This window comes from Sus scrofa, chromosome 6, assembly GCF_000003025.6.
Source record: "Sus scrofa isolate TJ Tabasco breed Duroc chromosome 6, Sscrofa11.1, whole genome shotgun sequence".
Classification (NCBI taxonomy): domain Eukaryota; kingdom Metazoa; phylum Chordata; class Mammalia; order Artiodactyla; family Suidae; genus Sus; species Sus scrofa.
This window is the reverse complement of record NC_010448.4, coordinates 44,647,486-44,664,156: the sequence shown is the minus strand read 5'-3', so window position 1 is coordinate 44,664,156 and position 16,671 is coordinate 44,647,486. Positions and strand designations below refer to the sequence as shown.

General features: G+C 58.3%; 2 protein-coding genes across 4 annotated transcripts; one reads left to right on the top strand and one right to left on the bottom strand.

Annotated features, from left to right (window-relative positions):
* On the top strand, positions 283–8,536 carry LGI4 (leucine rich repeat LGI family member 4). Its single transcript, XM_021097157.1, is given in 10 exon segments — positions 283–1,082; positions 1,085–1,103; positions 1,470–1,541; positions 1,803–1,874; positions 3,154–3,225; positions 3,348–3,419; positions 3,656–3,825; positions 6,026–6,190; positions 6,280–6,785; positions 7,555–8,536. Coding segments are annotated over 10 exon segments (1,623 nt in total). The 5' UTR covers positions 283–922; the 3' UTR covers positions 7,870–8,536.
* FXYD3 (FXYD domain containing ion transport regulator 3) lies at positions 9,780–16,386 on the bottom strand. 3 transcript variants are annotated; one of them, XM_005664469.3, is made up of 8 exons: positions 16,234–16,386; positions 13,209–13,368; positions 11,662–11,694; positions 11,521–11,544; positions 10,593–10,667; positions 10,473–10,509; positions 10,107–10,144; positions 9,780–9,986 (listed from the first exon to the last, which is right to left on the bottom strand). In XM_005664469.3, exons 2-8 carry the CDS (start codon positions 13,246–13,248, stop codon positions 9,967–9,969), a joined length of 267 nt encoding a protein of 88 aa, XP_005664526.2. In that variant the 5' UTR covers positions 13,249–13,368; positions 16,234–16,386; the 3' UTR covers positions 9,780–9,966.

The following is a 16,671-nucleotide window of genomic DNA, read 5'->3' as shown; positions in this document are numbered from 1 at the left end:
AAGGGGTTAATTGCGGGAGCCTGCGGGAGGCTGTGGATTCGGGCAGGGCCGCTGCCCTGCCGAGGATCGCCAGCAGAGGGAGCAGCTGGCCCTGAGCTCGTCCCTTCAAGCCTCCAGAAGAGAGCCCACCACACCCTCCAGAAGCCGGGGGAGGGGGCTGACTGGGAGGGGCCAAGACGGCTCCAGCCTTTAGTGGTCTCTCCTCCCGCACCCCTCCTGCCGCAGAACCAGCGGGTCCCCACCCTGGTGACTACCTCCTCACACTCCGTGAGTGGGGCGGAGTGGCGGATCTGGGGAGGGGGCTGGCGGGGAGGAGCCGGGGCAGCTCCAGCCCTCAGTGGCCCCTCCCCGCCCAGGGGGCCCTCTTGGCCCCTTCCCCAGGGCTGCGCTTCCTATGGCCTCTGACCCCCCTCCTCCTCCTCACCCGGCTTTGCCGGGAGCACCCGGTGCCCAGCGAGTCCCTTTCCCAAACCTCCTGGGAGAAGAGACGTGGGAGGAGGGGAAGAAACTTCCAAGGAGTGGGGCGGGGGTAGGGAGACAGAAATAAAGACACCAGACAGAGGGAGACACACTCACACACACAGAAACAGAGGCCAACAGACAGAGACAGACAGAAAGAAACAGGAAAAGAGACAGAGACAGCGAGACAATTCAGAGAGAAATAGAGACAGAAAGTGGGGAACAGATGAACTCTTGGGAGTCAGAGATTTAAAAAAAAAAAGTGGAGAGAGATTGACAGATAGGGAAAGAGAAATAAACGAAATAAACAGAAGATTAGACACCAAAGAGGAAGAGAGACGGACTGAAGTGAGGCCGAGAGGGAGGAGAGAGAAGCCGGGTGGAGCGTGCCAGCTGGCGTCAAGGAGGGTCGCCTGGCCTGGGAGATGTAGTGGCTGCCATCTGGGGGCGGGGGGCAGGGGGCATGGGAGGGGCAGGCCTGCTGCTGCTGCTGCTGCTGCTGCTGCTGGCTGGGGTGGGGGCGGGGGAGGCCTGGAGACCCCCAAAGGGAAAGTGTCCTCTGAGATGTTCCTGCTCCAAAGACAGCGCCCTGTGCGAGGGCTCCCCGGACCTGCCGGAGAGCTTCTCCCCACTCTGCTGTCGCTGTGAGTGTCAGGCCCTCTAGGGCCCAAGGCTGGGGAAGGGAGGCCCATTGGGACCTTGGGAGGTGGGCAGCAAAGGATGTCGGGAAGCCTGGCAAGGGGGCTGCTGGGATCTGGCAGGGAGTGGGGATTCCAAAGGGCCGGGGCCACATGGGGGCCTGGGAGCGGGGCGAGCTGGGGGGTGGACTGAGCACTGCCAGGACCCTTGCCGAGCAAGAAGGGCAAGTGCCCATCTCCCCTGGGGTGCAAGGAAAGCCATGTACCTGGGGTCAGGTGGCAGGGCAGGGTCCCCCGCACAGGAGGTGGCTCTGGATGGGACTGGCGCACTGGAGCGGTTTTCTCCTCACCCACCATTGCCCACGTCCCCAGCTCACTCGTTAGGACTGGAGTCACCCAGCTGAAGGCCGGCAGTTTCCTGAGGGTCCCGTCACTGCACCTGCTGTGAGTGGAGCCGGCTGAGTGATGACTCGCTCGAGGGAATGGGGGTCCACGCACTGCATGGGGAGTGTGTGTGCACACGTGCGTATGAGCATCTGTGAGAGCGTCTGGGTCATGCACACACTCACACTGCTTCTGTGTGTGTGTGTGTGTGTGTGTGTGTGTGTGAGACGGTGCCCTTGTGGGCCGGGGGTGGGGGCAAAGTCAAAATGGCAGATTGGGAGCAGTGACTCTGGGAACATGTCTTTCTTGCTTCCTTGCCAGCCTCTTCACCTCCAACTCCTTCTCCGTGATTGAGGACGATGCGTTTGCAGGCCTGTCCCACCTGCAGTACCTGTGAGTGAGGCCAGGGAATGGGGGCAGGAATGGGGGCCTGGGAGAGGCAGGAGGGGCCCCTCTGCAGCCGTGGGGAGGAAGTGTCAGGACAGGGGACCGTCCTGGAGGAGCAGGAGGCCTGGCCTCTTAAGCGGGGTCAGCCTTCCTGCTCAGGGATGTGATCTCAGCCTGCTCCACTGCCCTCCTGGTTTCAAGATTCTCTAAGGGCCTGGATAACCATGACTATTTCTGGTCCTACTTGACTTGCAGGAGGCCAGGGAGGGTACAAAGAGGCCAGAGATAAGGAAGTGTTTCACACTGAGAGCTAACAACGGAGTTACATGGTGGTGGTGGTGGTGATGGCGCTACTGAGGGTGGCGCTGGTGATGACAGTATGTGACCTCGGTGTCGATGCTAACAGTTGTCCTGTCGCAGCCACTCACGGGGAAGTGGTGGCGTCTAGAGGATGATGGAGTGGGGATGATTTTGATAAAATTGGCGACCCCAGCCACGATGGTGCTCTCGGTGATACAAATGATGAAGCTTGAAGGGATGGTGTTCGTGACAATTATCAGCATTGTGGGCACTGGGGATTACGGTGTTGGTGTTGGTGATGGTTCGGGATAAGATATTGGCATTGGTGTGATGGTGGTGGTGTTGGCATGGGGTGTGGCTGTGCTGATGGAGGTATTCGGATGTGTGGAAATTGCGGCAGGAGTGGTGCCGATGGTGGGTGAAGATGTGCGTGCTGGGGGTGACGGTGATGCTATTGGCATTGGCTGTGCTGGAGTTGGTGCTGATGCCGGTGCTGATGGCGGCGGTGATTTTGGTGTTGCTTGTGGAGGCTGTGTTCTTGGTGAGGCTCACTGGTGTTGCTGGTGTGGGGGTTGGTCATGACGGTGTTGGCGTTGGTATGGATGAGAGGAATGGGTGGTGACGGCAGCGTGGGCAGATGTGATAAGGGCAGTTACTGGCACTGGGGTTAATGCCAGAGGTAGAGGCATGGGTGTTGTCCAGAGGATGATGGTGGAGGTGTTGGTAATATTGGTACTAGTGCTAGTGTGGGTGGCCGTGGCGGTGACAATGACTGCAGGGTCAGGTTCCGGGCTCCTGGGATTGGAGGCTGGGGCCTTGGGGAGGAGGGGTTCTTAGGAGGTGTTCCCTGGGATTCTGCAAGGTGTCAGGGTAGAATTCCGCTCTTTCCAGGGGCCTATGGCTTCCATGGGGTGCATTGCCCCAGGCACCCGGGGGCCACAGCAGGGAACTGGGGCGTCCCTCTGACCCCATCTTCCCTCCACAGCTTTATCGAGGACAACGAGATTGGCTCCATCTCCAAGAACGCGCTCAGAGGACTTCGCTCACTCACTCACCTGTGCGTGCCCGGAAGGCTTCAGCCTCCGCCGCCCTGCGCCCCGCGCCCCGCGCCCATCACCCCAGCACACGGCGGGTCCTGGGAGCGGCTGCTGATGGTCCCTGCTTCTCCCCCTGCACCAGGAGCCTCGCCAATAACCATCTCGAGACGCTGCCCAGATACCTGTTCCGAGGCCTGGAGACCCTGATTCATGTGTGAGGCTCAAGGGGGCTGGGAAGGTGGGCGGGGGGTGGAGGGAGCAATGTTTGGGGGGAGGGGACATCTGAGCCCACTTTCCGTTGGCACAAATGACTGACTGCGATGGTTCTTATGTATTTTCCACACCCCTAGTGGGGCCCTATCCTGAATCCCTGCCTTGGGAGGGGTGGGGAGCGTGGCCTCCAGGGGGTGGAAGCCGGGTCGCAGCCCCCTCCCCGGCCTCTTGCCCCAGGGACCTCCGCGGGAACCCGTTCCAGTGTGACTGCCGCGTCCTCTGGCTGCTGCAGTGGATACCCACCGTGAACGCCAGCGTGGGCACTGGGGCCTGTGCCGGCCCCACCGCCCTGGCCCACATGCAGCTCCACCACCTCGACCCCAAGACGTTCAAGTGCAGAGCCATAGGTGGGGGCTTTCCCGGCGGGGTGGGAGGGACCGCAGGGGTTCCCAGAAGAAGGCGGGCCAGCAGGGAAAGGCTCCCAAGGCTGAGGGGCTCCCCTCCCTCTCTGCTCTGTCGTTTCCGGGCTGTGAGTCTTCTGAGCAAGCAGCATCGCCCCCCTGAGCCTCAGTTTTCTTATCTGTAAATGGGGGTAATAGGCGTTCCTGTTGTGTGGCTTAGCAGTTAAGAACCCGACTGGTATCCATAAGGACGCAGGTTCGATCCCTGGCTTCGCTTGGTGGGTTAAGGATCCGGCGTTGCCGTGAGCTGTGGTGTAGGTCACAGACTCCGCTCGGATCCCTCGTTGCTGGGGCTCTGGTGTAGGCCGGTGCCTACAGCTCCCATTAGACCCCGAGCCTGAGAACCTCCATATGCCGTGGGTGCGGCCTTCGAGAAAGGCAAAAAAAAAAAAAAAACTTCCCATGATCATTTTGCCTTTCCACAAATGTATTTTGGTACCTTTATGGATACTGGGCCAAGCAGAGAGCGCGGGAGTGATGAAGACAGCCCTGGGTCTTGCCCTCATGGGGCCCACAGCCAGAGAGAGGCAGGCAGAGAGGGGCAGCCTGGAATGATGAGGCCGGGATGCTCGGAGCACAGAGTGGTCAGGGCCGGGATGGCGGACGGTTTCCAGAACTGCAGGAGCCTGGAGCAGAGGAGAGGGCAGGCGCAGCGGGAGGGTCAGGGAGGAGGGGACATTCGCGTTCCAGCCTGAAGGCCGTTACTAATGTCATTGTCATCCACATGTAAGACTTGTTTGGGGCTGTGGGACTCAGAACAAGGCAATTTAATGAGGGGCCACATTCAACACACACTCACTGAGGCCCCCTCGGTCCCTAGCCCTGTCTGTGACCGAGATCACCCTGGCCTTGGCCTCTCGGGGTTGTGGTGCTTGGGGTGGGGAGACAGACATTAAATCACACACTGCAGCAATAAATACAGGGTACACACTGTGATCAGCACAGGGGGCGAAGACAGAGATGGGGGCAGTCCTACCTCTCGAAGAGGTGGCGTTGGATGTGGATTTGGCTAAGTGGAGGACAGAGAAAGGGGACAGCATGTGCCGTGACCCGAGGCAGCACAGAGCTTGTCCTGACTGCAGATCAAAGGGAGGCAGGTCTGGCGTGGGGGCCTGGGGACGGCAAGGACACAGATGAGGCAGAAGGCGCGAGGACCTCCTCTGCAGGACTCTTGAAAGCCACTGAGAAGAGAGCCGACTTTATCCGGAGGGCTGTGGGAAGCCATAGAGGGTTTTGAGCAGGGAGTGACATGATTTGATGGCCATTTTTACAAGATCCCCTTCGGAGGGGCATCCTTAGTGGTTTGGGTCATGGCTTCAACCCTGGTCCCTAGAAACAGGGCCTGGCATGTAGAGTGAAGTATTGTGACCTGGAGTCCCCTGCGGGGTTCTACCACCACCACACTGGGCGGTGTGGGTGCACCATGACCATAAGTGCTAAGTGTCTGACACCAAGAGGCTCTGAGTACCGTGACTTAAATAATGCAGAAGGGGCTGAGGGGAGCAATCCAGGCCGGCGGGGCAGCCCTTGGGTATTATCCTGCTTCCCATGGTTGCAACCCAACTGTGGCCCGTCCATCTGGCAGTTTGCAAGGAGAAGGGGAGAGGGACCAAGTCCAGGATAAGCTGTCTTTCCACAAGCAAGGCAAGCATTACAACCATCACTCTGCTTTTGTCCCACTGGGAACATGATCTGGTCAGGGCCACACCGGACCTCAGAGGGCAGGGGGTGGGTGACATGGGGGCGTTCTGGGCTATCGTGGCCTCTGTCTGGGCAGCTTTGTGCCCAGCTGCAATCCTACTCATGGAAGATGGGGAAAATGGATGTGGCCGGACAGCTGGCTGCCTGTGCCTCTTAGCCTCCATTTCCTCATCTGTAAAGTGGGTATAGTAACAGACTCTACCCCGCTGGGATCTTGTGAAGTAAATGAATGAATAAATATGCTGTTTCTAAGCAATTATTTGATGATGCCATGCCGCTTAGAAAATAAAGCATTACTTAGAAAATAGTAACATCCGTAGATCAAAAGATTCAACTCTCTGTCCCTATGAGGTCATCTCATTTCAAGACATGCAAACTGAGGCTCAGTGATGCAAACTTGGGGCTCCCCTGGGCCTGCCTGACTCTCTCCCGCCCCCACCCCCAGAGCTGTCCTGGTTCCAGACCATCGCAGAGTCGGCGCTGGGCGTAGAGGCTTTCTCCTACCAGGGGGAGCCCCACATCGTCCTGGCACAGCCCTTTGCCGGCCGCTGCCTGATCCTCGCCTGGGACTACAGCCTGCAGCGCTTCCGGCTGGAGGAAGAGCTGTCTGGTAAGCCCCCTGCCACCCTCCCGCCTGCCAGGTTGCCTGCCCAGCTGGCCTGATGGGTGCCCCTCCGCTCCTGCCTCCACCCCCCACAGCGCCCTCCGTGGTGTCCTGCAAGCCGCTGGTGCTGGGCCCGCGCCTCTTCATGCTGGCCGCCCGCCTGTGGGGAGGCTCGCAGCTGTGGGCCCGGCCCGGCCCCGACCTGCGCCTGGCCCCGATGCAGGCCCTGGCTCCGCGCCGGCTGCTGCGGCCCAATGATGCCGAGCTCCTGTGGCTGGACGGGCAGCCCTGCTTTGTGGTGGCCGACGCCTCCAAGGCGGGAAGCACCACGCTGCTGTGCCGGGACGGGCCGGGCTTCTACCCGCGCCAGAGCCTGCACGCCTGGCACCGGGACACGGACGCCGAGGCCCTGGAGCTGGACGGCCGGCCCCATCTGCTGCTGGCCTCGGCCTCGCAGCGGCCGGTGCTCTTCCACTGGTTTGGGGGCCGCTTCGAGAGGCGCACGGACATCCCAGAGGCCGAGGACGTCTACGCCACCCACCACTTCCAGGCCGGCGGGGATGTGTTCCTGTGCCTGACACGCTACATCGGGGACTCCATGGTGAGGCTGGGCCCCGTCACATGGGACAGGCAGCCGCGGCCTCGAGCCAGGCCTGCCGGGCAGCTGACTCCCACTTGGGGCTGGCCTTTCAGCACTGACCCCACTGCGCACACTGGCCTCGAAACTCTGACCCGCCTCATGTGCTGATCTTGACTGAACTGACTCCAAGACTCTGATCTCTTGAGGCCAGCTGACCCCAAGCCACTCTCCATCCCCCAACAAGGTCCCTGGCCCCAAGATTCTGATTCTGTCCCCAAACTCTGACACACTCCAGCACACTCTGAACCCCCAAAGTGGATGGGCCATCCCCTCCAGCACCCCTCTCTCTGGAGTGAGGCAGGGCTCTGAGCCTAGAAGGCACTGATCAGACGGAGGTGATCCCAAGGTGTCTGCATGGGGAGCAGACTATGGGCACAGGGTGACCAGGGAGGAGGTTGCTGTGACCATCCAGGAGGGAGGTGACCATGGCTGGGCTGGAGTGTCTCCAGAGGAGATGGGAGAAATGTATACCATCATAGATACAACTGACAGATTCGGGGCTGACAGACTTTGGGTGGTGTGAGAGAAAGAGAAAGGCCCAGAATGATGCCAAGTCTGTGGCCTGAGCAGCTGGATGGTGACATTTATGAAGCTAAGAGGGCTGGGGGAGTCTGGAGACCTCCAAGCCTCTGTTTCCAAGCTGTTGGAAGTCCTCCAAAGCCCAGAGGACCCCTGACTGCAGGCCTGGCGCTTCTGGACCCCAGTCCTAGCTAGTGGTCACCCTTTGCAGGTCATGCGCTGGGATGGCTCCATGTTTCGCCTGCTACAGCAGCTTCCCTCACGTGGTGCCCACGTCTTTCAGCCACTGCTCATCGCCAAGGATCAGCTGGCTATCCTGGGCAGCGACTTCGCCTTCAGCCAGGTTTTCCGCCTTGAGCCTGATAAGGGGCTCCTTGAGCCACTGCAGGAGCTGGGGCCCCCGGCCTTGGTGGCCCCACGTGCCTTTGCCCACCTCACCATGGCCGGCAGACGCTTCCTCTTTGCTGCTTGCTTCAAGGGCCCCACACAGATCTACCAGCATCACGAGTTAGACCTCAGTGCCTGAGACTAGAGGGCACCCTGGACGAAGCTGGCAAAGGGCCAGCATGGGGAGTCCTGGGCCTCTGGACGCCCTCTTGACTGGCCTCCTGGCCCTACTCAGAGGTGACAGCTGGTCTAGTGAGCTGCTGACCACAGGCCAAGTTCGAGGCAAGAGCTGCCCTTCCAGTTTTAAACATCTCGATTGGGGGGCAGATAGCCCCTGCCCCTTCTAGGGTGACTTGGGGGGCTCAGGCTGGGGTCCCGCTGCACGGAGCCAAAACACAAAAATCATGTGGGGAAGATATGCAGAGCTCATGAAGTCTGGAAGCACCCCCCTCAACCTACTCCCACCCGTCCTGTTCCATGTTACTCAGTTTCAAATTACTGAGGAGGAGACAGCTTCCTTTCCCTTTTAAACTCAATCCGACCAATCGCTTTTAGCGCCCGCCTCTCTGACGTCAGAGTCGCTAGGCAAATTTCCCTGTCTGGCTCTCTTAACTTCCTCCGCTGCTTGTGCGCCTGCGTGTTGCCGAGGCGGAAGCGCAGCGTGCCTTCCCTCTTGCGCGTGCGCAGGAAATAGGTGGTCAAGTGAGAGTTTAGTGCCGGGGATCTTCGAGTAACTCTCACAGTCGGTGGCGAGGGCGAGGACGGAAAGTGTATGAGCTCAATAAATGCGCTGTGCACCCGCACCACTCATTGTTGTGGGGTCATTGGAAGAGGTGTGTCCTCTGGCAAGGGGGCGGCGGGGGGAGGGGGCGGAGTGGTGTCCCAGGAGCCGTATTATGGAGGGGAGGGGTTGTCCCTGGGTGCATTTCGGGTGCCCCTGGTGAGTTTTCACGAGGTTTCCAAGGAGTGCGGGCTCATGATTATGGGGGGCCTCGGGTGGGATGTTTAAGGGCTATCAGGGCAGTGTTAGGGGACAGGTTACAGGCTTATTGTTGGTCTCGTGTCTGACTTATTGGGGATATTCTGGGAGTGTTTTGACGAGTTTTAGGCATTTGTATGGCCCTTGGGGACATTTTGGAGGTCTTACTGGGTATTGGAGACTGTCTCAAGGGAGTTCAAGGCTTGTTGGAGGTTCTCACACCATGTGGCCATTAAGTATTTTTAGAGGTTTAGGGGTATTATCGGGAATAATTTAAAGATCTCACAAGGAATTTGGGGTGTGAAAAAGGACCTTTTTTTTTCCCCTATGGCCGTACCTGTGGCATATGGAAGTTTCTGGGCTAGGGGTCAAATCAGAGCTGCAGCTGAGGCAGCAACATCAAATCCGAGCCATGTCTGAGACCTACACTGCAGCTCATCACAATGCCGGATCCTCAACCCACTGAGGGAGGTCAGGAATTGAACCCGCATCCTCATGGAGACTACATCAGGTTCTTAACCTGCTGAGCCACAACAAGAACTCCCAAGAAGGGTCTTTTAGGCGCTCCCTGGTGACTTAGCAGGTTTAGTATTCTGGGTTATCACTGCTATGGCTCAGGTCACTGCTGTGGCATGGATTCAATCCCTGGCGCAGGAACTTCCGTATGCCATGGGTGCAGCCAAAGGGGGGGGGGCGTCTTTAATAATAAAGTGGAGTCTCAGGTGAGTGGGGGGTGTCATAGAGGTCTTCCTGTTATATGTTATATGCTATCTGGGTACCCCCATCATGATACGAGATCCCACATCCTAGTTTTCCCAGGATGGTCCCAGCGTCCACCTGGCTAGAGCTTCTTTTCACTCTCCAGAGGGTCCCCCATGTGGCCACTAGAGCATCAAATTGCACAGGTGGCTTTCATGGCCATGGAGGCAGAGGGCAGCCCCATGGGATCCACCAGGTCGTGAGGAAGCAGGCCTCAGCTGCCAGCTTCCATGCCAGACCCCGTGCACATCCACCTCCTCCTGGCGCCCCCAAACTCACCCTATCGCACACAGAGGGAGTCTTGAGGCTGCTTGGGCGGGAGGCAAGATATTTTAGAATGAAAATTGAATAGAGAGACCCCTCCATTGAGAGGTGAGATGGAGCCCTGGTGGTGGGGAGGGGAGGGAGCATTCCATCCTGGAGTTCAGGCCTCTGGGCAGAGCCAGGACTGGGGAAAGAGAGAGGCCCTTTCCCTGTGTTCTTTCTGCTGATCCGTCCTCAACAGTCATGGGCCGAACCTGGGAGAAGTGACCCAGTCAGCATGTGAGAGTGGATCAAGTTATTTCTCCCCGCATTAACCCCCACCCCAAACACACACACCCTGTGTTCCCCTCAGCCCCATTCTGGCCCTGTCTTACCTGGGGTGATGAGAGGGGGGGCATCCCCTGGGCGGTGGCTATGGAAAGAAAAGTGATGAGGTCTGTGTGGACCCCCGTTTTTTTCTCTCCCTCAAGGCTAGAGGGTTTTCAGCTCGCCCTGGCATAGCTTCCTGGCTAGGTTTCCATGGCAGGGTTGCACCATCCCAGAGACCAAAGCGTTTGAGGACTAGGAGCCCTCTGAAGCTTTTCATGGCTCTGAGGAGTAAACCTGGAACATCTTAGTAGCCGGATTCCTCCAGGGCAGGGCCCGGACCCCTGGCCTCTTTCTGGAGTTTTAACACTTCACCCCTGAAAGGTGTCTGTCCAGCAGGAGGACACAGGCAAGGTGCCTGGAACCCATCTTACCTGGACTTCTGGCTGAACTTGCATTTGCATTTCCCACCTGTCAGGGGACGGGACCGTCAGGGGAGGACAACCCATGGCCCTGCCCTACCCACCACCCCGCCCGCCTGCCCCTCCGCTCACTCAGGAGGATGATGATGCCAAGGGCACAGAGAGTCCCTGCGCAGATGAGCCCGCCAACTCGGAGGCTGTGCCAGTCTAGGAGAAACCCAGAGGGGGAGTTCAGTGCCAGCCCTGGCCCTCCGCATCCAAGCCCCCATCCCCTTGATAACATGCACTGGGTACCTCAGATGCAAGAAACCACCCTGGAGAGAACAGACAGCTCCCCAACCCCTCTGTGCTCACCTTCTAATTTACACAGAGAGAAGTAACAGCGGGTCAAGGAGAGAGAAGCAGTCTGAGATCAAATAAGCAGGGCCAGGGGACAGAAGGGCAGAGGGCACCTCTTTAAGGGAGAGGGGTCTGGGAAGGCCCCTCTGAGGAGCCACCTTTGAGCAGAGGCCCAAGGAGGGGAAGGAGGGAGCTTGGAGCGATGTGGAAGAAAGCGTTCCAGGCAGAGGGATGGAAGCTGGAACCATCTGGAGGCTGGGAGTGTGTCTGCTGTGCCTGAGCAACAGCGGGGAGGCCAGTGTGGCTGGAGCAGAGTCGGGCAGCAGAGCAGGAGGTGGGGGGAGAGGGCAGAGGGTTGATGAGGAACAGGTCAGGTGGGACCTGGAGGCTGCAGGGAGAGTTGGACCATTTCGCTCCCCTCCTCCAGCCCCCTTCCTCAAGTCACCCCCTCGCCCAGCAGTGGATCCGCACTCCAGCCATGGCTTCCTTCCTATGCGCATCCAACTATCTTGCAGCAGGAGACTCTTCCCAAGGATCCCGCTGGTGTGTCTCCTCCTCTTAATCCACTGTGTTCACTGTTCTGCACCCCAGTCCTCGCCCAGGGTCACCCCCCTCAGGCCCTCACGAAACCCTGGGGAGGACCCTTGGCCCAAAATAGGGATGAGGGATGGGGCGGGAGTGCAAGGGGCGGGAGTGAAAAGGGCGGGGCACAGGCTCTCACCATAGTAGAAAGGACTGTTCTTATCTGCAAGGAATGAGAAAAAAAAAAAAAAGAACATGGATTCCGGGACAAGAGCCAGGATGCAGGAATCCTGGGGGAGAATTTGGGGGTGGGACTGGGGGGGGAGTCAGTCGGACTCACCTTCTGGGTCGTTGGCATCCAAAGCAGAGAGGCCTGGGGGGCGGGGGGAGGAAGGCAAGAGCTGAGGGTGGGGCTGCAGAGCCCCGGGGGCCTCAGCAGAGGGTCCCCTGAGGGGCCTTTCCCACCTCCTCCTGAGGGCACAGGGGTCTAGCCCCAAATGAGCTGCCTCTGCACGTCCACCTTTGCAGCCTTTGCAAATGCAGGTTCCCTCACTCAGCCCCACACCTGAAACACGCTCTTAACCTGGGTGGCTTTACGGCCGCCCTTTGGTCTAGGACTTCTAGACACAGAGCGAGGGTCTCGTCAAGGTGACAGATGGCTTCAGCTCCCAGGCGAGCTCAGCCCTCATCTTCTGGTTCTGCCACATCCACGTCCCACCCGTCGGGTGTTTGCTCACCATTCCCCTTCAAGGACTCACTAATTATAAACTTAACATGCTTTCTTTAAAAATGCCACTTTCTATCACTACCCTGAATGCAACACCAGCTTCGCCTGATGTAACAAACACAGTGAAAAGCAGACAACTAGCATTGCATTCTGGCAAGAAGCAGTGGCTGCCTTTGCTCTGGGTCTAAGCCCTATTCTTTCTTTGTTAAAAGGAGATTCATATTTTTAAAAATTATATTTAAAGCACAAACACATGGTGCTTACTCTGTCCCAGGCACTATTCTTTTTCTTTTCATTGTTTCTTTATTTTTTAAATTTTGGGGCCAAAGGTACGACATATGGAAGATCCCAGGGTGGGGGTGGACTGGAGGTGCAGTTGCCAGCCAGCCAGCCACAGCCACAGCCACAGCCACAGCCACAGCCACAGCCACAGCCACATCCATGCCAGATCTGAGCCGAATCTGCGACCTACATTGCAGCTCACGGCAACACTGGATCCTTAACCCACTGAGGGAGGCCAGGGATCAGACCCACATCCTCAGGGATACTAGCTGGGCTCTTAACCCAGTGAGCCACAAGAGGAACTCCTCATAATAAAATGTTAAAGACCCGGTAGCACAGACCTGAGCCTTTTCCTTGACGTCATCAAGGGGACATCAAGACCATGACTTTCTAGCTGTGTGTGCCTCTATTGTAAGAGGTCCTCCTTTTTTTCTTTCTTTTTTTTTTTTTTTGGTCTTTTTAGGGTGGAACTTGCAGCATATGGAGGTTCCCAGTCTAGGGGTCCAATCAGAGCTATAGCTGTCAGCCTACACCACAACCACAGCAATCAGGATCTAAGCCGCGTCTGCGACCTACACCAGAGCTCTTGGCAACACCAGATCCTTAACCCAGTGAGCGAGGCCAGGGATCGAATCCGTGTCCTCATGAATACTAGTCAGGCTCACTACCACTGAGCCACAATGGGGACTCCCAGAGGTCCTCCTTTCGGAGTCCCTTGAAATCACCAGGGTGACACTTCCTATCCTTGAGGAGATGCTGACAGAGACCCACCAGCCCACGGGGGCAGCAGAAAGGAAAGCGTGACTGAGCCACACACAAGCATGGTCATCACTTGGCCAAGGGGATCAGGGGAAATCAGCCCAGGAACGGGCACTCACCTGCCAGGAGGATGAGCACGCTCAGGGCCACCTCGTGCATGTCGGTTGGAGTACTGGCCTGGAGGGGCCTGGGGGGAGGGTCCACTGGGATGTCTCTGGTTCCCAATCCCGGCTACAGCTCCCCCGGGGGGCAGAAAGGCTGGCCTAGAGACTCCCTGGGCTGAGAGATAAGGAGTGCAGTGTGGGCTGGGTGAGGGAGCCCAGCTGGAGAGGAGCAGCAATAGCAACTCCCTGGCCGTGGACTTGAGACTTTAAGTGAATCGCCCTGGCAACCAAACAAGGAAGGCATTGCCCACTGTCATCCCTGCCTTACAGATGGGGAAACTGAGGCTCCAGAAAGTGAAAGTGGGTGCTTGAGGTCACCAGGCCAGGAAGAGGATTTTTTTTTTTTTTTTTTTTTTTGGTCTTTTTGCCTTTTCTAGGGCCACACCTGTGGCATATGGAGGTTCCCAGGCTAGGGGTCTAATCGGAGCTATAGCCGCCAGCCTATGGCCAGGGCCACAGCAACGCGGAATCTGAGCCGCATCTGCAACCTACACCACAGCTCAGGGCGACACCAGATCCTTAACCCACTGAGCAAGGCCAGGGATCAACCCCAAACTCATGGTTCCTAGTCAGATTCGTTAACCACTGAGCCATGATGGGAACTCCTGGGAAGTGGAATTTAAACCAGATCTTGCTCTGTGGAGGCTGTTCCCAACTGCGACCTCTCTCAGGGCCTCAGGATGGTTTGGGAAATGGGGTGCCGGGAGCCAGGTGGCAGGAGGCCTGGTTCCGGGAGTGTCTCCCCCAGACAGCTCGGAGCCTGCCCGCCCTGCCCAGAATTTGCAGGCCTCGACTGGGCCAGGGCTGGGCACTGAGCTGGCTCCTCTGGCTGCTCAGGGCAGGATGTGGGGAGGAGAGAACTCGGTGGGGGCAGGGGAGGGAGGTGGAGGGCAGGCCTGGGAGCAGCCTCAGCTTCACCTTCTGTCCCACTCTCCCCCTGAACCCCACTGTCCCGCTTCTGCCCTCCCCCCACCCATCACTGCCCCCCACCCAGCCCCTGCCCCTATAAACTCCTCTGGCTGCAAACACTTCCTCCCTCCCCAGGTCGGCCTGCCCAGCTTGAAGAACACTCTGCTGTCCCTGTCCTGCTCCGGTATCTATGCGTCCCCTGGCCCCGCCCCGCTGCCACAGCGTTTGTTGTCCCAGTCTTGATAGCAAGAGCTAACACTTAGATCCACCCTGTGCTGGGCACTGCCAGATGGTCTTGCCAGTTTTCGTTCATGTAATCCTCCAAGAATCCCAGAGGTCATCGGTTATAGGGCCCATTTCACAGAGGACAAAACATATACCCTCCCTGGAGTTCCCGCTGTGGTGCTACGGGGACTGGTGGCGTCTCTGCAGCACTGGGACGATCCAGTGGGTCGTGGGTGCAGTGGGTTTAAGATCCCGCGTTGCCTCCGCTGCGGCCAAGGCCGAAACTGTGGCTTGGATCTGATCTCTGGCCTGGGAGCTCCATGAGCCGAAGGGCAGCCAAACAAGAAAACAACCACCACAACAAAACATATATCCTCCCTAAGCCTGGTGAAAAGCCCTTTGACCTTCCCAGCTCTGTCTCCTGTCTGCAGCCGGAGAAAGGGTCCCGTTTCACTCTCTCTCTAGCCTCTATGGAGCCCCCACCCTGCATGTCTCTGTTTCCAGCACATTCTCACAGACCCTTCCATCTCCCTGTGCCCACCCCAGATCCAGGGAATCCTCTTAGCTTCCCAGTTCATCCCACATTCCAGCCTCACGACTTTAGTTTGAGCATCCATTCCCTGCAGGAAGAGGGCGCGTAGCTTTGGGGAACACTAGTAAGGTGTTCAGGAACCCCCCCAGAACTGGGGGCGGGGGGGGAGAGCTGGAGTGGGTGTGTGGGCAGGACAGCCTAGCGGTTCCCAGCGCAGGTCCATAGAAGGACCACTTGTGGTCACAAGGGAACACGTGTGGCTTTGTCACCCCGCGATAACACTAATACCAGTAATAAGAGCTGGTGGCGATTGAGTGTTGCCCCACGCTGGGCTCTGTTCTCGGCTCTTCTCACTTATTCACACATATAATCTTCGCAGCTTGATGGGGTTGGCTCTGTGATTAGCTCACGTCGCAAGCCTGTAAACGCTATGAATCCAGCTTAATGCTGCCACCTGGAGCTCTGAGTCCCAGCACTTAAGCCTCTTTCTATGAGAGTCTCCAAGCCCCCTGGCCCATGAGGGCTCCAGGCACCCCATCCCCAGGCATTTCCCAGCATCCCCAGCACAGGGAGCACTGATGGATGGTCTCAGCTGCCCCCCCCCCCAATTTCCACACGACTGTCCGTTGGTGCGGGCTGCTGGGAGCTGGTGTCTGGACACCTGCTCTCCCCTTCCCTGTCTAGGAAGGCCCCCAGGCTGCTCCGGAACTGACTGCAGGTGGCGTGAAGGCTTGGAGAGGAAGGCAGCCTGCAGATGGAGGCTATGCCCCCCACCCCTGCTCTTACCTGAGTCCTCAACTCTGGTGTAAGCACTGTTTTCACATCCAGCCCTACTGCTTCTCTCCCATGATGGGGGCCAGGCCCTTCCGGTGTGAGCAAAATGCCTCCCTCGTGTCCCTGAAATCTCCCCACCTCCCCATTATGCAGCTCCCCCAGGAAGCCACCAGACCCTTTTCCTAGAGGGTCCTCCTGTCCCCAGTCCCTAGACAACCCAAGTCCATGAAGTCACCTACCCATCCACTCGGATCCCCAACCCAGACACTTCTCTTTACTCAGAAACAACGATCTACCCAGACCCACCAGTCTCCCAGACACCCCAGTCCCATCTGGGGCCGTACCCTCATCCCAGCGGCTTCACCCAGCCCCCTAAGAAGAGAATGATGGGGAGGGGGGGCTTTCTCTGGTCAACACCCCCAGAAAAAGACCTCGAAGGGGGAAGGCACTAGGAGTCATTAACAGGGAGCACTAGAGGGAGGGGCAGGGATAGTTTGCGGGCAGAGCCAAGAAGGGGGTGGAGGGAGGGGACCCCCTCACCTGCGTGTTCCTGGGGCTGCACAGAGGTTCCAGGTTCCAGGAGAGAGCGGGCTGGGGCTGCTAAGCCAACTCCTGCCTTTATCCGTAGCTGCCACGCCCTAAGCAAACCTGGGCAGGTAGAGAACTAGTCAGACTCCTGAAGCTCAGGGGCGCTCTCGCCCGGAGCCTGCTCTTAAAGAGACAGTCCCCCATCACCACCACCACCACCACCAGTGGGAGGGAGCATCTTCGTGTCTCCAAGGTCACAGCAGCTTAGGTGAGGCAGAAGGAGAATAGGATGAAGGCTGTAACTCTGCCTCTCCCATCTGGGGCGGGGGCTTTCTCCCATCTCCCACCCCTCAGAAGAAGGCCTGGAGGAGGAGAGGCTCCGGTCTTTCACAGGGAGCAGCAGTGGGGAAGGCCATGCCTTGGTGTCATAACCTAATTTCTTTTACTTAG